This window comes from Scyliorhinus torazame, chromosome 14 (genome assembly GCF_047496885.1).
Source record: "Scyliorhinus torazame isolate Kashiwa2021f chromosome 14, sScyTor2.1, whole genome shotgun sequence".
NCBI lineage: Eukaryota > Metazoa > Chordata > Chondrichthyes > Carcharhiniformes > Scyliorhinidae > Scyliorhinus > Scyliorhinus torazame.
The window spans coordinates 224,245,825-224,266,909 of NC_092720.1; the positions used below are offsets into that span (position 1 = coordinate 224,245,825).

General features: G+C 52.6%; 1 protein-coding gene across 3 annotated transcripts in view; it reads right to left on the reverse strand.

Annotated features, from left to right (window-relative positions):
* The window catches only part of LOC140390582 (uncharacterized), a 90,061-nt gene extending 73,023 nt beyond the window's left edge, over window positions 1-17,038 (reverse strand). For all 3 annotated transcript variants that reach the window (XM_072475783.1, XM_072475782.1, XM_072475781.1), the window contains exons 1-2: window positions 16,770-17,038; window positions 2,371-2,517 (exon numbers count right to left, since the gene is read on the reverse strand). In XM_072475783.1, coding sequence (XP_072331884.1) covers window positions 2,371-2,517; window positions 16,770-16,953 — 331 coding nt within the window. In that variant the 5' untranslated portion in view covers window positions 16,954-17,038. The remainder of the gene's footprint in view (window positions 1-2,370; window positions 2,518-16,769) is intronic.
* Between the last annotated feature and the right edge of the window lie 4,047 nt (window positions 17,039-21,085).

Consider the following 21,085-nt stretch of genomic DNA (forward strand, 5'->3'; position numbering starts at 1 on the left):
CACTCTCCACACACACTCATCCCAGCCGTGCACACACATTACACTCCCCACACACACTCATCCCAGCCGCACACACACATTACACACCCCACACACACTCATCCCAGCCACACACACACATTCCACTCCCCACACACACACTCATCGCAGCCGCACACACACATTACACTTCCCACACACACTCAACCCAGCCGCACACACACATTACACACCCCACACACACTCATCCCAGCCGCACACACACATTACACACCCCACACACACTCATCCCAGCCACACACACACATTCCACTCCCCACACACACTCATCGCAGCCGCACACACACATTACACACCCCACACACACTCATCCCAGCCGCACACACACATTACACACCCCACACACACTCATCCCAGCCGCACACACACATTCCACTCCCCACACACACTCATCGCAGCCGCACACACACATTACACTCCCCACACACACTCATCCCAGCCGCACACACACATTATACTCCCCACACACACTCATCCCAGCCGCACACACACATTACACTCCCCACACACACTCATCCCAGCCGCACACACACATTACACTCCCCACACACACTCATCCCAGCCGCACATACACATTACACTCCCCGCACACACTCATCCCAGCCACACACACACATTACACTCCCCACACACACTCATCCCAGCCACACACACACATTACACTCCCCACACACACTCATCCCAGCCGTACACACACATTACACTCCCCACACACACTCATCCCAGCCGCACACACACATTACACTCCCCACGCACACTCATCCCAGCCGCACACACACATTACACTCCCCACACACACTCATCGCAGCCGCACACCCACATTACACTCCCCACACACACTCATCCCAGCCGCACACACACATTACACTCCCCACGCACACTCATCCCAGCCGCACACACACATTACACTCCCCACACACACTCATCCCAGCCGCACACACACATTACACTCCCCACACACACTCATCCCAGCCGCACACACACATTACACTCCCCACGCACACTCATCCCAGCCACACACACACATTACACTCCCCACACACACTCATCCCACCCGCACACACACATTACAAGATGGCACTGGTTATGCTGGAGCGCGCCCATCCCGGTGATGGGTCGGCTGAGGCCGGAGGGCTCCTGGGGGGGTCAGTTCACAGTGGGCTGTTGGTGGCGTGGGCAGCGGCCTGGCTGCCTTGCCCACTGCGGCACCAGTGTTCCCTGCCCATCCACCCCCCGACCCCACAGCCCATCTCCTAGCGACCCCCCCCCCTCCCCCGCCCCCCCCACCCACCCACTGCTCCCCCCAGCCCTGGCAGAAGCCCCCGGTCAGCGGCACATTGTCAGCAAACATGCAGCGCTGCTGGACACCTTCTGTCCCCCCTCTGTCTCCCTCCGCAGCCATGAGTCCGCGCCGTCGGGAACTCGGCCTATCGGAGACGGAGCACCGGGGAGGCCCGCTAATGCCATGCAAACGGTTTTTACAATACCGCATTGACGCCATTGCCGAGGTGATGGAGAATAGCGGTTTGCCGTCAAACTAGCGCCCGCCACGATTTTAGCCTCGGGACCGATTGTCCGCCCAATCGCGTTTCGCGATTTCGCCGTCCGGACAACGGGGAGTCCCACCCACGAGATCAGCCCAGATCAGAATTCTCTACCCCAAATCTGAAGGAATAGACAACTTATTAACCCAAATTCAAAGAAATCGGTGGTCTTCGATCCCATGGTATGTTTTTGGCGGCACGGTAGCACAGTGGCTAGCACTGCTGCCTCACAACGCCAGGGACCCGGATTCAATTCCAGCCTTGGGTGACTGTGCGGAGTCTGCACGTTCTCCCCCGTGTCGGCGCGGGTTTCCTCCCACAGTCGCAAAGATGTGCAGGTTAGGTGGGGTTACGGGGATAGGACAGGGGAATGGGCCAAGGTAGTGTGCTATTTCAGATAGTTGGTGAAGACTCGATGAGCTGAATAGCCTCCTTCAGTCGGAATTCAATAACTAAAAATGATGGTGAATAGCTCAGGCCCCAACACAGATCCTTGTGGGACATCACTCGTCGCACATTGCGAATGGGAGTCCTGGCCATTCATCCCTACTCGCAGTCACAGAGTCAGACAAGACAGAAGAGCCCATTGGGCCCATCTTCTCCGGCTGCTCCCCAACCACCTAACCGGGTCAATCATTGCCCTTCAAGTCCATGAGTTTTGACCTTAGCTAAGTTTCTTAGGGGGTACTTAACCAAATGCTTCCTGAAAGTCTTATAAATCACACGCATTGTCAGTCCCCCGTCCCTCTACAAAGTGTTCAATCGAGCTCATTCAGGCATGGCCTACCAATTATAAGTCTTCTGTTTGTGGGCGAGTTTATTCCCATCAATCTGCTCAGTCCTGCTGAATGTCTGAATTGATTTTGGTTCAATCCCTGTCCCGGATTCTCCGATAGCTTCCCCACGCTCTCCAACATGCTGGTATCTTTCTTGACTGTAAATGTGGGAGCAAAATAATTATTCAAAACAATTGGGCGGCACAGGGGTTAGCACTGCTGCCCCACAGCGCCAGAGACCTGGGTTCAATTCCAGACCTGGTGACTGTCTGTGAGGAGTTTGCACATTCTCCCCCGTGTAGTGGTCGGAATATCAGAAAAAGGGCTTATTATTTAAAAGCTAAAATATTAAAACATGCTGCTGTGCAGAGAGACCTGGGTGTGCTGGTGCATGAGTCGCAGAAAGTTGGTTTTCAGGTGCAACAGGTGATTAAGAAGGCGAATGGAATTTTGTCCTTCATTGCTAGAGGGATGGAGTTTAAGACTAGGGAGGTTATGCTGCAATTGTATAAGGTGTTAGTGAGGCCACACCTGGAGTATTGTGTTCAGTTTTGGTCTCCTTACCTGAGAAAGGACGTACTGGCACTGGAGGGTGTGCAGAGGAGATTCACTAGGTTAATCCCAGAGCTGAAGGGGTTGGATTACGAGGAGAGATTGAGCAGACTGGGATTGTACTCGTTGGAATTTAGAAGGATGTGGGGAGGATCTTATAGAAACATATAAAATTATGAAGGGAATAGATAGGATAGATGCGGGCAGGTTGTTTCCACTGGCGGGTGAAAGCAGAACTAGGGGGCATAGCCTCAAAATAAGGGGAAGTAGATTTAGGACTGAGTTTAGGAGGAACTTCTTCACCCAAAGGGTTGTGAATCTATGGAATTCCTTGCTCAGTGGAGCAGTTGAGGCTCCTTCGTTAAATGTTTTTAAGATAAAGATAGATAGTTTTTTGAAGAATAAAGGGATTAAGGGTTATGGTGTTCGGGCCGGAAAGTGGAGCTGAGTCCACAAAAGATCAGCCATGATCTCATTGAATGGTGGAGCAGACTCGAGGGGCCAGATGGCCTACTCCTGCTCCGACTTCTTATGTGTGTGCGTGGGTTTCCTCCGGGCGCTCCGGTTTCCTCCCACAGTCCAAAGATGTGCGGGTTAGGTGGATTGGCCACGATCAATTTCCCACGATCAATAACTCTCTCGGTCTACCAAATAAACTGAAAATAGGATTTAGAGTGTGTGTGAGACAGTTATGCTCGACAACAAAGATACAAAATAGGAGCAGAGGTAGGCCATTCGGTACTCCGATTTATTCCGCCATTCAATAAGGTCAAGGCTGATCGGTTTCCGTCGAGTTTCACATTCTTTTGCGATCTGATATTCTTCAACACCTTCATCGTTCATCCGCGGGCATAGTTTGGACGAGAAAACCCGCAAGAGAGAGTTTATTGGTGTTATGGGCCAGGGTTTAGAGAACCCCAATCATGGAGTTCACCTGACCCACAACTTTGAATAGATTGTGGTTATGGGGAGCACACGGCCCACTCTGCAGGTGTGGTGCAACAGAGAGCTAAAGTACTTTTAAATTAAAACAATGTTTATTTATGAAACTAGTTAACACTTTATAAACCCACAGTAAACATCTTAACAACTATCAACACCAATCATCCCCACAGATACACTATTCCAAAAGTAAACCTTCATCTTTCCTTACAACATCCATAAGACAAGAAACCTTTTACACAGAGATCAGGTTTAAATTCACTACTGAGAGCAGTCAGCACTTTGAAATCACCCAATTGATCTGGAGACAATCTTTAGTTTGCAGAGAGAGATCCTTACACAGCTGCTTGCTTTGCCTGCAGGTATCCAGCTCTCAAAACGAAACTAACCATACCCTGAGAGAATATCGTGGAGAGGGCACCAAATGAAGCTTTTGTGGGTAGAGCTTAGGAATAAGAAAGGGGCAGTCACGTTGCTAGGTGTTTATTATAGACCCCCAGATCATCAGCAGGAAATTGAGGAGCAAATATGTGCGCAATTCCCAGAGGGGTGTAAAAATAATAATAGAGTAATTATCGTGGGTGGTTTCAACGTTCCCAACATTAACTGGGATAGTCATTGTGTTAAAGGCTTAGATGGAGTGGAGTTTCTAAAATGCATACAGGAGAACTTTCTCCCTCAATATGTAGAGAGTCCAACAAGGGAAGGTACAGTGCTGGACCTTATTCTGGGGAATGTAGCCAGGCAGGTTGTTGATGTGTTGGTGGGGGAGCATTTCGGTGACAGCGACCAAAACACGGTACTATTTAAGTTTGTTGTGGAAAAAGAAATGGACAAGTTGCAAGAAAAGGGTGTGGATTGTGGGAGAGCGGATTTTAATAAAATAAGGCAGGGTCTGGCCAATGTCGAGTGGAAACTGTTACTTGTGGGGAAGTCTACAGAAGAGGAGTGGGGGGCATTCAAAAAGGAAATAGGGAGGGTACAGGCACAACTTGTTCCCTCGAGGTTAATAGGAAGGAGTAACAAGCTCAGAGAACCTTGGATGACCAGAGATATTCAGGATACGATAAGAAAAAGAGAGACTTTTAGCAAGTACAAGGGGAGCAAATCAACAGTGGCATTAGTGGAGTACAGAAAGTGCAGGGTCGAGCTTAAGAAAGCAATTAAGAGAACAAAGAGGGGATATGAGAAAGCTCTGGCTGGAAAAAGTAGATCTTGTACAAGTGTATCAATGGGAAGAGGATGAACAGGGAACGAGTAGGGTCCATGAGGGACCAACGGGGAAACCGGTGAGTGGAGCCAGAGGACTTTGGGAGGATGTGGAACGAATACGTCACCTCTGTCTTCCCGCAAGAGAATGAGGATGTAGGTATGGAACTCAGAGAGAGAGAGAGAGAAAGAGAGAGACTGTGAGGTTCTTAAGCAGATTGTCAAAGGGAGTGACAAGGGATTGGAGGTGTTGACAGGCTTAAAAGTAGACATATCCCAGGGTCTGGTTGAATTGCGTCCCAGGCTGCTGTGGGAGGTGAGATAGGAGATTGTAGAGGCTTTGATACATATTTCTAATTCCTCTCTGGCCACAGATGAGGTGCCAGAGGACTGGAGAACAGCTAATGTGGTCTCAGCTAATGTGGTCTTACTATTTAAGAAAGGTTGTAGAGACAAGAACTACAGATCAATGAGTCTCACATCGGTGGTAAGGAAACGAATGGATAAAATTCTGAAGGAGAGAATCAATCTCCACTTGGAGAGACGAGGTTTGATCAGGAATAGTCAGCGTGGCTTTGTCAGAGGGAGGTCACGCCGAACAAATCTGATTGAATTTTTTGAGGCGGTGACCAGGTGTGTAGATGAGGGTAGTGCGGTTGATGTAGTTTATATGGATTTCAGCAAAGCCTTTGACAATGTGCCACATGGGAGACTTATAAAGAAGGCAAATGTGCATGGGATGCAGGGTAACTTGATAAGGTGGATTCAAAATTGGCTTAGCTGTGTGAGACAGAGGGCGATGACCGACGGCTGCGTTAGTGACTGGAAGCCAGTATCCAGGGGCGTACCACAGGGATCTGTGCTGGGTTACCTATTATTCGTCATTTATATAAATGACACAGATGACTGTGTGGGGGTCGGATCAGTAAGTCTGCGGATGACACAAAGATTGTCCGGGTGGTTAACAGTGAGGCTGAGAGCCTTGTTACAGGAAGATATTGACGGGATGGTTAAATGGGTGGATAAGTGGCAGATGGAATTTAACCCTGAAACGTGCGAGGTGATCACTCTGGAAGGAGCAATTTGACAAGGGAATATTCAATGAACGGCCTGACACTGGGAAGTTTGCAGGAACAAAGGGACCTTGGCGAGTTTGTCCACAGATCTCTGAAGGCAGAAGGGCAGGTTAATGAAATGAAATGAAATGAAAATGAAAATGAAATTCGCTTATTGTCACGAGTAGGCTTCAAATGAAGTTACTGTGAAAAGCCCCTAGTCGCCATATTCCGGTGCCTGTTCAGGGAGGCTGGTACGGGGATCGAACCGTGCTGCTGGCCTGCCTTGGTCTGCTTTCAAAGCCAGCGATTTAGCCCAGTGTGCTAAACCAGCCCCAGGCTAATAGGGGGGTGAAAAAGGCACATCGGACACTCGCTTTTATCAATCGTGGCAGAGATTACAACAGCAGGGGGTCATGGTGGAGTTGTATAGAACATTGGTGGGGCCACAGCGGGAGCACTGTGTGCAGTTCTGGTCGCCACATTATAGGAAGGATGTGATTGCGCTGGAGGGGGTGCAGGGGAGATTCACCAGGATGGTGCCTGGGATGGAACATTTCAGTTATGAAGAGAGGTTGGATAGACTTGGGTTGTTTTCACTGGAGGAGAGAAGACTGAGGGACGACCTGATCGAGGTGAACAAGGTCTGAGGGACATGGACAGGGTGGAGAGGGAGCAGCTGGTCCCCTTTGTTGAAGGGTCAGTTACGAGGGGGACAGAGGGGGGTTGCCTCACATCCTTTAAAAGGCACCTGGGTGAGCGCTGGGCACGTCACAACATTCCAGGCTCTGGGCCAAGTGGCAAGGTCAGGTGTATGTCATGCAGACGGGATGAGTTAAAGGGCCTCTTCTGCACTCCCTTAACCTGTGATTCTGTTCCTGAGGTCGATCTGCCATTTGTGGTATGACTGATTCCATGGATTGTCACAACTGTGAGTTCAGAACACATCTGTAATCGCCGGGCCTCGCGCATGCAACCCGTCTGTAGCACCGAGGAGGATTGATTGAACCTGCAGTCCAGGACTATGGAACTTGGGGATAATAAACCGTTACCTCCTCTGAAAATTGCACAGTAGTAGGTTTCGCCGCGACCGTCCACATCTGTGGATACGTCATTTAGAATTTAAGAAGCTTTCCAAGTGTAAATCTTGATCAATCACTAGTGGTCACCAACTTTCTGAGGGCAGATCATTTGAATCTTGCAAACATTTTGGGCTGTGAACGGTGTTCAGATTTATTTACCTGATTACACCGGGACTCTCGGCCTTTGCAGGTCTAAACGCCATTGATGATGGTCATTGGGAAACACGATCGCACCGGCGATAATCGCTTTTCCCGATTCTCGTAGATGGCTAACGCGGGCTCAGAATTCCACCCGAGATGCCACGAAGGTGACAAAAAGTCAGGACTAAAGGCTCTTTAGCTGAATGTGCGCCGTGTAGGTGAGTCTCAGGGGCACTGTATTAAAATTAGGGGTCGGGCTTTTCCGGACTGAGAGGAGGCAAAACATTTTTGCTCAAGGGGTCCTGCGAGTTTGGAACTCTGCCTCAGAAGACGGGGTCATTGGCGGAGGAGATCAGAAGCAGACCCTTGCCTCACCCACTAGGCCACCCTATCTGCTGACTGCGCTCAGGGCAGCCGACCAGGTAAATTCAAAAGAGATTTCATTCGGCACCCAAAGGAAAGAAGGCCTACAGCTCCCAATAGGATCACCATTCTCGCCGATCGCAGCCCCGGCCAGCTTTAGTAGTTGATTTGCACGAGTCCCAGGTGATGAGCCTCTTGCCCTCTAATGAGGGAGCTCGTATTCCACGGGTCCCGGGGTGGGGGGATCAATTTGGGTGTCCCCGTGGGTCCCGTTTTTCACGCTGCCGGAGTCCAGCCGGATGTCCGGATTTGAGGATTTCCTGTCCATATCAGATGCTGAGTTGTCCGCTTCCAGCTGGCCTAAGCACAGGTGGGAAGAGCTCCTTGGTTTGGGAATGGCGGGCAGCGGGTTAGGCGTGATTTTCTCTGGGGCAGGCTCCCTGGTTTTTGAGACGATCTACAGGCTTTCGCACCGTTCGATCTCCAGTCTCGGCCCAGTCAGAGACTGGCCCCTCTTCTCTTCACTGTGGTCCCTGGAAGATGGGTGATATGGGGCAATTCAGATGATTTTTACCCTATTAATGCGCATAAATCCTTGAAATTCCCCACTGCTTGGGGAGAACCGCCTCTGGAATCCCGCGGGTGCTTTGTACTGGTGGAACGTCTCTCCGGCGGCACGCGGGGGACATCCTGCGCACGTCCGTCCAGTTTGAGTGGGCGTCGGTCGAGAGCAGAAGGGCCCAGCGAAGTCGGCGTGCGACCGCACCCAGGGGCATCCTGGCCACGCCCATGGGTGGAGCGAGGCTGAGGGAGGGAGTTTCTGGTGCTCCTGACAAGCCGCGCACGGCTGTACCAGCCGCTCAACGTCGCCGTCGAGCCCAGGCCGCCGCACGTAACTCCTGGGGAGCACCTTCATTTTAGCAACTTCCGGGTGTACGCTATGCAAGTCCTGCAAGGTGGTCCGCTGACCCTGGCCGCTGACCGGCTCCCCACGGGATGATACCGTCCTCCATGCTCAGTTACTGCTGCTTTGTCGTGTTGGAGCTCCGGGAGCTTCCCCCGCAAACCATGACATGGCGCAGGTTTGGCCAATGTCAGAGACTTTTGGGTCCGTGTGCACAACTTTGTTCGCTAGCATCGGGGATGGTGTGTGTGTGTGTGGGGGGGGGGGGGGGGGGGGGGAAAGAGTGTTGATGGTGACGTATTTTCTAGACACTGTGTCTAACTCCAGCTGGAGGTTGGCGCAGATTCAAGTCTACCTTCGTGAAGGTGTGCCCCCCCCCCCCGCTAAATTTGCGTACTGGTCCTCTACACGTGGCATGGGGTACCTGCCCAGGCGGGAGGCCCTGTTGACAGCCACCTTGTAGTCGCCACACAGGCGAACAGACTTCAGCACGGGGACCACTGGCGTTGCCCACTCTGCGAACCCGACCGGGCGCACGATGCAGAGGTTCCCCAGCCGGCCCAGCTCATCGCCCGCCTTCGACAGACGAGCGTATAGGACTGGACGGCCCGAAATATTTGGGCTGGACCTCTGGGTCGAAGTAGATTTTAGTCATAGGCCCGATTTATCTCACAGGCCCTCCTGGAAAATGGCCGACCAGTTTCCGAGGACTTTGTGCAAACCGCCATTACCCATCCGGAAGATTTGTTGCCAGTCCAAGTGGAGTTATTTTAACCAGTCACGGCTAAGGAGGCTGGGTCCGGATCTATGACCCACCATCAGTGGAAGCCGGACCGATTGCTGTCCATGGGTAACTGAGGCCCCAGTGGACACAAGTCAATGGTTCCCCTGCTGCGCCTCGGTCTCCTTCAAGCCCAGCTGCTGGATCCCCAGACAGAGCTCATGGAATGTCTGTTCTCCAATAACGGAAACAGCAGCTCCTTTATCAAATTCCACTTCCAAGGGCTGAGCGTTAACTTGGAGCGTTGTTGCTATCGAGGCTACTGATGGTGTTTTAACCGCATGAAGTTGTTTTCCTCGGGTGGGGCAATGTGCACCATCCTGGTTCGGGGTGTTTGTGTCCTCTGGTCAGGGCAGCGTGCTCGCGAGCGAATCTAGTGACCTCAACCGCCAGGGTCCCAGGTTCGATTCCCCGCTGGGTCACTGTCTGTGCGGAGTCTGCACCTTCTCCCCGTGTCTGCATGGGTTTCCTCCGGTTTCCTCAGTCCAAAGACGTGCAGGTTAGGTGGATTGGCCACGCTAAGTTGCCCTTAGTGACCAAAAAGTTTAGGAGGTGTTATTGGGTTACGGGGATAGGGTGGAAGTGAGGGCTTAAGTGGGTCAGTGCAGACTCGATGGGCCAAATGGCCTTCTTCTGCACTGTATGTTGTATGATGTATGTATGTGTATCTTCTGGGAAGATATCCTGTCGGGCTATGACGGCCCTTGGAGAGTGCGCCTGATCACGGCGCTGTTTTGGAGTAATGTGAGTCCTATCCTTGGGAGCAATCATTCGTCGGAATGGGGGCTGGCCAACACGGTGGGCATTTTAATCCGTGGACCCCTGGAGTTCCTGAACCCCATTTCCCACCTTCATGCGGGTGAGCGACAACTCTATGGCCCATTTCAGATCCACGGACGGTTCCGCTAACAGCTTCCTCTAAGTCGCCACGATGTTTATGCCGCACACCAACCGATCTCTCAACATCTCAGGGAGGGATAGTCATAGTGCTCAGCTAACCTGCGAACAGGGGACTGGGTTAACGCGGTATCCCTGCATGATCACAGACGGCTGGGATCAGAATCATTCGTAACAAGTTCCGCAAGTTCGTTAATAGATTATCGAGCCCGGAGCCGTTGGGTAGTGAAGGCTCTTAATTACGCTGAAAGGCGTAGCCTCAGAGCCAGTCAGGGGTATTACCTTTTGCCGGTCAGCTCCAATAATACCATCTGCCTGGGAGAAATACCGCATTTGTTCGGCATACTGGGCCCAGTCTTCGACACCCGCATCGAAGGCCACCAGCCTTCACTAAAGTGGCATTTTTAACCTTTCACCAACCACGTTCTTGTGCTGGGGACGTCCAGGATCGCTGCCATTGTTTTCCTCGTCCCCAATATAAAACCTCAGGACACCCCCAGATGGTAAATTCAAAAGAGGTTTAATTCGGCAACAACAGTAAAGGCCGGAAGGCTTACTCTCATAGATGCCGAACATGTCTACATTTCAAGGCTGCCCCAGTCCGGTCCAGATTTTATAAGTTGATGTCCACGGGCTCCTGCTAATGGGCCTCTGCCCACTAACAGGGGAGCCCGTATTCCACGTGCCCCAGGGGCGACCAATTGGGGTGCCCCTGTGGGTCGTGAGAGTTGTTACAGATTGAAAAGCCTGCGTAGTGGCTGAGGCGAGATTGACAGATTTATCTGCTATGGGGCTGGTTTGGCACAGGGCTAAATAGCTGGTTTTTAAAGAAGACCAAGGGAGGCCAGCAGTGCGGGTTCAATTCCCGTGCCAGCCTCCCCGAACAGGCGCCGGAATGTGGCAACTAGGGGCTTTTCACAGTAACTTCATTGAAGCTGACTTGTGACAATAAGCGATTTTCATTTCATTTCCTCTCCGAGTGCATCATCCTTTGCAGGTGGATGAACCGAAAGATCGTTCTTTTTTCTTTTCTCTTTATAATTTAGAGTACCCAATTCATTTTTTCCAATTAAGGGGCAATTTAGTGTGGCCAATCCACCTAGCCTGCACATCTTTGGGTTGTGGGGGCGAGACCCACGCAGACACGGGGAGAATGTGCAAACTCCACACGGACAGTGACCCAGAGCTGGATCGAACCTGGGACCCCGGCGCCGTGAGGCCGCTGTGCTAACCATTGCGTCACCGTGCTGCCACTGATCTTTCTTATCCAGAAGGTCCTGTGGGATCCTTTCCACCGTCTGGCCGGAATGATTGTGAAAATCACCCCTTATTTTTGCTGAAGGTTTTCACCTCCACTAACAGCTCCCGTTCCGGACGGCAGCTTGCGTTTCTTTAGCTGTTACTCCCCTGTTCACAGTTCAACCTACGAAAGCAGAACACGCCCAGCCGTTGACGGAGGTCCCGTGTTTAAAGTACTTGAGTAAGTTCAGTGTTTCCTCACGAATCTCACTCGCCCGGTCCAGACCTGGACAGTGTCCTTCGGCACGGACCCACCCCCCCTAGCTGTGCTACGAATGCTTCCCAAACTCCCCCCCTTTCTTTTGGCATCAAGTCAGCTGATGCAGAGTTGTAACTCTCTCACAGATTTGTCACGGGAGATAGAATGGGGCGAGACAGGGTGAAGCAAAGCGGCATGGTGGGAAAGAGGAAAAAGAGAGAGAGGATAAAGAAAAGGAGGGAGAAGAAAGGAGAAAAGAAAGAATAGCCCTAGCAGAACAAAAAGAAAAAGAAAGGGAGATACAGATCAGGGAAAAAGATAAAGAGAGGGAGTTTGAACTTCAGAAAATGGCCATGAAACATGACAGTCAGTTAAAATTGGCAGAGGTAAAGGGAAACGTACAGTTGGAGGACAGTGATGAGGATAGTGAGAAAGAACGTCACAGTCGAAGACTTGGTGGGAATCTATTTAAATATGTCCAAGCATTGCCAATGTTTGATGAGAAGGAGGTAGAAGCCTTTTTCATTTCATTTGAGAAGGTAGCTAAACAAATGAAATGGCCACAGGACATGTGGGTATTACTGATTCGAACAAAGCTGGTAGGTAGGGCTAGTGAAGTGTTTGCATCACTACCGGAGGAGGTATCTAGGACGTACGAGGCGGTGAAGAAATCCATCTTAAGTGCATAAGAGCTAGTGCCTGAAGCTTACAAAGGTTTAGAAAGTTAAGGAAAGAATTTAGTCAAACATACATGGAGTTTGAAAGGCTCAAACAGGGTAATTTTGATAGGTGGATAAGGGCTTTGAAAATAGACCAAACGTATGAAGCCCTCAGAGAAATTATACTTTTGGAGGAGTTTGAAAATTCAATTCCTGATGCAGTGAGAACTCACGTGGAAGAACAGAGGGTTAAAACTGCGAGATTAGCAGCAGAAATGGCAGATGATTATGAATTAGTTCAGAAATCAAAGTTTGGTTTAGGACATCAGTTTCAGCCGGTGAGGGATAGAAACTGGGGACATGAGAAATACTCAAGTGGTAAAGGTAAAGGTGATCTGATGGGAGACAATAAGGAGAGTGTACCTCAGATTAAAAAAGAAATCCAGGTAGGTGGAAAAGAAATGAAAAGTTTCAGATGTTTTCACTGTAATAAACTAGGCCATGTAAAGTCACAGTGTTGGTGGTTGAAGAAAAGCACTGGGAAGGCTGATGTGGTAAAACAGGATAAGACAGTGGGGTTTGTTAGAGTGGTAAAGGAAAGCCCAAGGGAAGCGAAGGAGGTGCAAACAATTGTACAGCATCTTCAAGAAGTAATTGTTAAGAAGGTGCCAGATGTCGTTAAAGAATTTACTTGTGTGGGTAAAGTTTACTCATGTGTATCAGGAGGAGCAGGTAAAGAAGTCACAATTTTAAGAGATACAGGGGCTAGTCAATCTTTAATGGTAAGAGATGAGGAATTATGTAGTTTAGGAAGACTGTTGCCGGAAAAGGTGGTGATATGTGGAATTCAGGGCGAGAGGAGTAGCATTCCATTATATAAGGTAAGGTTGGAAAGTCCAGTGAAGAGTGGTAAAGTGGTAGTAGGAGTAATAGATAAACTATATTGTCCAGGAATACAGTTTATCTTGGGTAATGATAGAGCTGGATCGCAGGTGGGAGTGATGCCTAAGGAATACAGTTTATCTTGGGTAATGATATAGCTGGATCGCAGGTGGGAGTGATGCCTACTGTGGTTGATAAGCCAGTGGAAAATTAGACAACTGAAGAGTTGAAGGACGAATATCCTGGGACTTTTCTGGATTGTGTAGTAACAAGTTCGCAAAGTCACAGGTTAAGACAAGAGGGGAAATCAAAGAGTGAAGATGAAGTTGAAGTGCAATTATCAGAAACAATTTTTGATCAGATGGTTGAAAAAGAACAAGAACAGGTGGAGGATGAGGCGGATATTTTTAGTTCAGGAAAATTGGCGGAGTTACAACAGAACGATGTAGAAATAAAATGGATATATCAGAAAGCATATACGGAAGAGGAATCTGAGAGTATACCAGAGTGTTATTACCGTAAAACTGATGTTTTGATGAGAAAATGGAGATCTGTACATATGCAGGTGGATGAAAAGTGGGCAGAAGTTCATCAAGTAGTATTGCCGGTAGGGTATAGAAAGGAGGTGTTGAGAGTTGGACATGAGGTACCAGTGGGAGGTCATTTGGGAATAAGGAAAACTCAAGCTAAAATCCAGAAACATTTTTATTGGCCTGGACTACATAAAGATGTAGTTAAATTTTGTCAATCATGTCACACATGTCAAGTGATAGGGAAACCTCAAGCAGTGATAAAACCAGTGCCCTTAATACCCATTCCAGCATTTGAGGAACCTTTTACAAGGGTCCTAATCGATTGTGTAGGACCACTTCCTAAAGCAAAAAGTGGGAATCAATATCTTTTGACTGTAATGGATGTGTCTACGAGGTTTCCAGAGGCCATTCCAGTATGTAATATTACAGCTAAAAGGATTGTGGAGGAGTTACTTAAATTCTTTACTAGATATGGACTACCCACAGAAATTCAGTCGGATCAAGGAATAAATTTTACTTCAAAGTTATTCAAAGAAGTTATGGATAGCTTAGGAATAAAACAATTTAAATCAACTGCGTACCATCCAGAATCGCAGGGAGCGTTAGAAAGGTGGCATCAGACATTAAAGACAATGTTTAGGGCGTATTGTCAAGATTATCCAGAGGATTGGGATAAAGGAATTACATTCGTATTGTTTGCAATTAGAGATGCACCTAATGAGGCTACCAAATTTAGTCCTTTTGAACTAATTTTTGGTCATGAGGTAAGAGGACCACTTAAATTGATTCAGGAAAAATTGGTGGGTGAGAAATCGGAAATTACACTATTGGATTACGTGTCAAATTTTAGGGAACGATTAAATAGAGCAGGTGAATTGGCTAGACAACATTTAAAAGTTGCACAAAATGTGATGAAACGGGTAGCGGACAAGAAATCTAAAGTTCGTAGTTTTGCCAGTGGGGATAAAGTTTTAGTGTTGTTACCAGTGGTAGGGGAGCCTTTAAAAGCTAGGTTTTGTGGACCGTATCAGATTGAAAGGAAATTAAGTGAGGTGAATTATGTGGTAAAAATACCAGATAGAAGGAAAACTCACCAAGTGTGTCATGTGAATATGCTTAAAAGGTACTTTGAAAGGGAAGGAGAGAAAAAGGAGGTATTAATGATTCTAACTCAAAGTGACGAACCAAATCCAGATGACTGTGAATTTGACATACCTCAAATTAAATTGGAAAATGAGGATGTTCTTAAAAATTAGGATGAATTGTTGAATTACCTTCCAGAGGAAAAACAAACTGACCTGAAAGAGTTATTGATATCACAGGGGCAAGTTTGTGGAGATAAATTGGGAAGTACTAAAATGGCTATACATGATGTAGATGTGGGAAATGCTGTTCCTATCAAACAACATCCATATAGACTTAATCCTTTAAAATTGTCACAGGATAACAAAGAGATTGAAAGTATGCTTAAAAATGGCATAATTGAAGTGGGTTGCAGCCAATGGAGCTCACCCATAGTGATGGTACCTAAACCAGACGGTACCCAACGGTTGTGTGTGGACTATCGAAAGGTGAATGCAGTTACAAGAACGGACTCTTATCCTATCCCACGTTTGAGAGATTGCATTGAGAAATTGGGACAATCTGCTTTTATTTCCAACTTCCAGACATGGAAAGAACATTTTAAACATCGTATGGAGTTCTTCGATCGACTTCAGGCAGCGGGTTTGGTGATGAACCTAGCCGAAAGTGAATTTGGAGAAGCCCAAATCAATTTCCTTGCGGAGTTTCCGTTATCCTCAAGACGAAGGGAAATAATGCGATTTCTTAGCATGAATGAATTTGATCGAACAGCTGTGCAAACGTTTTGTGGTTTGATTACTCCACTGATGGAATTGCTGAAGAAATGTTAAAAAATTCAATGGACAGCGAACTTTCAACAGGCATTTTACTGCCTGAAAGCTGTGGTAACCAATGCTCCTGTATTGGAGAATTGCAAGGGGCTCTGTGGTCAGATTGAACTAAAGTATCTGATTCTAAAGAGAAATGCCGAGGAGTAGAGGAATGGATGGATCGTGCAGAGACTTTGTTCAAAGAGACTGTCAATCGAGAAGGGTTTCGGTTGGAGGAAGAAGAACAAAGAAAAATGGACTATATTATTATACCTATTTGCGTGTGTTGTTTTTTTTTAATGAAAAGGTATATTTACTGTGTACATTTCTTAGTGGATGGTGCAAAAGTGAAAAATGAAACCATCTTGAAGTTTTTTTTTCTTGAGGGGAGGTGTCATGTGAGAGTACTTTTTAGACATGGATGTTTAAGCAATGTACCTTTAAGAAAACAGTGATGTCAGAGAGTGGGTGGAGCTGAGGTCAGGTCAGCCATTTTGCAGTTTAGTTTTTAGTTTCAGTTTTGAAAAGAGCTGGGTGTGTGTCTGTGTTTTGCAGTGAGCTGGATTTGCTGTGATCTCTGCCATAAAAGACCACCTCTGGATCATTTGGGTGATTCAAACTTATAATAGTGAAGCCTTTAACCTGATGTGATACTGTTTAAAGGTGTTAAGTCTCTTGGAAGTTTGAAGGAACAGTTGAAGGAGTTATTTACTGTTGCAATATTTTCTGAGTTATCTTTGAAGTAAGGGGTGTTAAGAGATCCAAGGTTTATTTAAGATGTTAAGTTGAGTTCATGGAATAAACAGTGTTTTGTGTTTAAAAACCCACGTGTCCATAATTGCAATCCCACACCTAGGGAAAAAGCCGTGTGTTCGGAAAAGCAACAAATCCATTAAAGGGAGATGTTGCTTGAACTCCATTATACATTTTGGGGTTCGGAAAACGCCTCGCCCATAACAATATCAAGATATGAGTTCTCTCCACCTCTCAGTGTCGGACACGAACACCACTTCCACCTACTTATATCTCTTGTCAAACCGTGCGTGGTCGCCTCGCTTTTTACAGACTCCTGGTCAACATGACTTCCCTCCAGTTCTGATCCCTGGAATAGGACAGACCCATTCTTCCTGTGAGGGCCTGACGTCCCGCGATCGGATTGGAAAGCTGGTGTTTCGTTCCCTGCGGTCATGTACTCCCACAGCATCGCATCCTCACCGTGAACCCCTCCTCCGGGAAACCGGGAGAGCAGCAAAGGGGAATGTTCGTCAGCGAACGTGGATCCTCCTGTGCAACCTGTAACAACGACAGTGGTTGAGTTTCGCAGCAGGACAAGACGTGGCAGCCTTAACAATATTTTATCAACCAGAGGCCTTGGTAAAGGGCAGAGTGGGACAGTAACAACATTGGAAAGACAGGAAGGGGCCAACTGGTGTCAATGGGAATTGTGGCAGATCAAAGGGAACAAGGCTGCTTCCTCGGGGAAGGGTCCTTTCTCTAGTCAGACCCCCCACATGGATATTAGTGAAGGGGAAAGCTTCAACACGCTGGCTACACGATTGTGACAAGGAGCTTTGATGATGCACAGAAAGGTATTGTCACGCAGGGAAAGCTGTGTGTGTCTAGCCTGCTCCGTGCCCTCCCACAGATAGATGGTGCGTTGTGTTCTAACTGTAGTGACTTGCCCTTTGCAGACTGTCTGACCTTACAGAGGGGGTGGGGGGTCATTTATTCACAGCAACCCTCGGTCTGCAGGGAACGCCAACCCTGCTCCAGATGTTGCTTGCAGGCCATGGTGCAGATGTGACTGTTTGCAGAAGCCAGGTCAGCAAAAAGGCTCCTGTCACATGCCCAGCTGCACTAGTTGTCCCCCGGTCCCTCCCCTTCCTCTGGTCCCTCCCCCTCCCTCTGGTCCCTCCCCATCCCTCTGGTCCGTCCCCCTCCCCCGGTCCCTCCCCCTCCCTCTGGCCCCTCCCCCTCCCCCTCCCAGTCCCTCCCCCTCCCCCGGTCCCTGCACATCCCCCCAGTCCCTCCCCCTCCCTCTGGTCCCTCCCCATCCCTCTGGTCCGTCCCCCTCCCCCGGTCCCTCCCCCTCCCTCTGGCCCCTCCCCCTCCCCAGTCCCTCCCCCTCCCCCGGTCCCTGCACATCCCCCCGGTCCCTCCCCCTCCCTCTGGTCCTTCCCCCACCCTCCGGTCCCTCTCCCCCCACCACCCCCGTCCCCCCAATCTCTCCCCCTCCATCTGGCCCCTCCCCCTCCCCCTCCCCTCCCCCTCCCTCTGGTCCCTCCCCCTCCCCCGGCCCCTCCCCCTCCCCCCGGCCCCTCCTCCTCCCTCTGGTTCCCCCTCCTCCTCCCTCTGGTTCCTCCTCCTCCCTCTGGTTCCCCCCCCTCCCTCCCCCCAGTCCCTCACCCGGATGCTCCCCCCAGTCTCTCCCCCTCCATCCGGACCATCCCCCTCTATCCGGTCCCTCCCCCGTTCCCTCCCCCTCCTCCCCCCCTCCCCCCCTTCCTGCCCCCGCCTCCCCCTCCTCCCCCCCCACCTCCCCCTCTCCTGCCCCCGCCTCCCCCTCTCCTGCCCCCGCCTCCCCCCTCCTCCTCTCCCGCCCCTCCCTCCATCTCCCCCTCCCCCCTCTCCCCCCCTCCTCCCTCTCCCCCCCTCCTCCTCTCCCGCCCCTCCCTCCATCTCCCCCTCCCCCCTCTCCCCCCTCCTCCCTCTCCCCCTCTCCCGCCCCTCCCTCCATCTCCCCCTCCCCCCTCTCCCCCCCTCCCTCCCTCTCCCGCCCCTCCCGCCCCTCCCTCCATCTCCCCCTACCCCCTCCCGCCCCTCCCTCCATCTCCCCTACCCCCTCTCCTCCCTCCCTCCCCTCCCTCCATCTCCCCCTCCCCCTCTCCCCCCTCCCTCCCTCACCCGCCCCTCCCTCCATCTCCCCCTACCCCCTCTCCTCCCTCCCTCCCTCCGTCTCCCGCCCTTCCCTCCATCTCCCCCTCCCCTCCCTCCCTCACCCGCCCCTCCCTCCATCTCCCCTACCCCCTCTCCTCCCTCCCTCCCTCTCCCGCCCCTCCCTCCATCTCCCCCTCCCCTCCCTCCCTCTCCCCCTCCCTCACCTCTCCCCCTCCCTCTCCCCCTCCCTCCCTCCCTCTCCCCCTCCCTCACCTCCCTCTCCCCCTCCCTCCCCTCCTCCCGCCCTTCCTGCCACCGCCTCCCCCCCCCCCCCTCCTCCTCCCCTCCTCCTCTTTCCCCTCCCCCTCCCCCACCTCCCCTCCCCCTCCCTCACCTCCTCCCCTCCCCCTCCCTCACCTCCTCCCCATTCCCAGGCCAGGATCAGGAGGAAATTCGGCGCCAACATTGTCCCCGTGCGCAGCCCAACGGCCCGGATTCAAACTGGCCCCGCCCCCGCCCCAGGCCCCGCCCCCTCACACAGCCCTGCCCCCTCGCACAGTCCCGCCCCCTCGCACAGTCCCGCCCCCTCACACAGCCCCGCCCCCTCACACGGCCCCGCCCCCTCACACGGCCCCACCCCCTCACACGGCCCCACCCCCTCACACGGCCCCACCCCCTCACACGGCCCCACCCCCTCACACGGCCCCACCCCCTCACACAGTCCCGCCCCCTCACACAGTCCCGCCCCCTCACACAGACCCCCCACCCCCACACACAGCCGCAACCCCTCACACGGCCCCACCCCCTCGCACAGTCCCGCCCCCTCGCACAGTCCCGCCCCCTCACACAGACCCCCCACCCCCTCACACAGCCCCACCCCCTCACAGACCCTCCTCACAGACCCCCCACCCTCACAGACCCCCCACCCTCACAGACCCCCCGCCCCCTCACACTCACAGACCCCCCGCCCCCTCACACAGCCCTGACCCCTCACACGGCCCCACCCCACCCCCTCACACAGACCCCCCACCCCCTCACACTCACAGACCCCCCGCCCCCTCACACGGCCCCACCCCCTCACACGGCCCCACCCCCTCACACAGACCCCCCACCCCCTCACACAGCCCCACCCCCTCACACAGACCCCCCACCCCCTCACACAGCCCCACCCCCTCAGACCCCCCTCACAGACCCCCCACCCTCACAGACCCCCCACCCTCACAGACCCCCCACCCCCTCACACAGCCCCACCCCCTCAGACCCCCCTCACAGACCCCCCACCCTCACAGACCCCCCACCCTCACAGACCCCCCACCCCCTCACACAGCCGCAACCCCTCACACAGCCCCACCCCATCACAGCCCCACCCCCTCACACAGCCCCACCCCCTCACACAGCCCCACCCCCTCACACAGACCCCCCACCCCCTCACACAGACCCCCCACCCCCTCACACAGACCCCCCACCCCCTCACACAGCCCCACCCCCTCACACAGCCCCACCACCCCCTCACACAGCCCCACCCCCTCACAGACCCCCCCTCACAGACCCCCCACCCTCACAGACCTCCCACCCTCACACAGCCCCGCCCCCTCACAGTCCCGCCCCCTCACACACACCCGCCCCTTCACGCACACCCGCCCCTTCACGCACACCCGCCCCCTCACGCAGCCCCGCCCCCTCACGCAGCCCCGCCCTCTCACGCAGCCCCGCCCCCTCACGCAGCCCCGCCCTCTCACGCAGCCTCGCCCTCTCACGCAGCCCCGCCCCCTCACGGAGCCCCGCCCCCTCACAGCCCCACCCCCTCACAGCCCCACCCCCTCACAGCCCCACCCCCTCACAGCCCCACCCCCTCACAGCCCCACCTCCTCACAGCCCCACCTCCTCACAGCCCCACCCCCTCACACAGCCCCGCCCCCTCACATAGCCCCGCCCCCGCACACAGTCCCGCCCCCTCACAGTCCCTCCCCCTCACACAGTCCCTCCCCCTCACACAGTCCCTCCCCCTCACAGCCCCGCCCCCTCACACAGCCCCGCCCACTCACACAGCCCCGCCCCCTCACACAGCCCCGCCCCCTCACACAGCCCCGCCCCCTCACACAGAACCGCCCCCTCACACAGACCCGCCCCCTCACACAGACCCGCCCCCTCACACAGGTCCGCCCCCTCACACAGGTCCGGCCCCCTCACAGCCCCTCCCCCTCACAGCCCCACCCCCTCACAGCCCCTCCCCCTCACAGCCACACCCCCTCACAGCCACACCACCCCACAGCCCCACCCCCTCACAGCCCCACCCCCTCACAGCCCCACCCCCTCACAGCCACACCCCCTCACAGCCACACCCCCTCACAGCCCCACCACCCCACAGCCCCACCCCCTCACAGCCCCACCCCCTCACAGCCCCACCCCCTCACAGCCACACCCCCTCACAGCCACACCCCCTCACAGCCCCACCACCC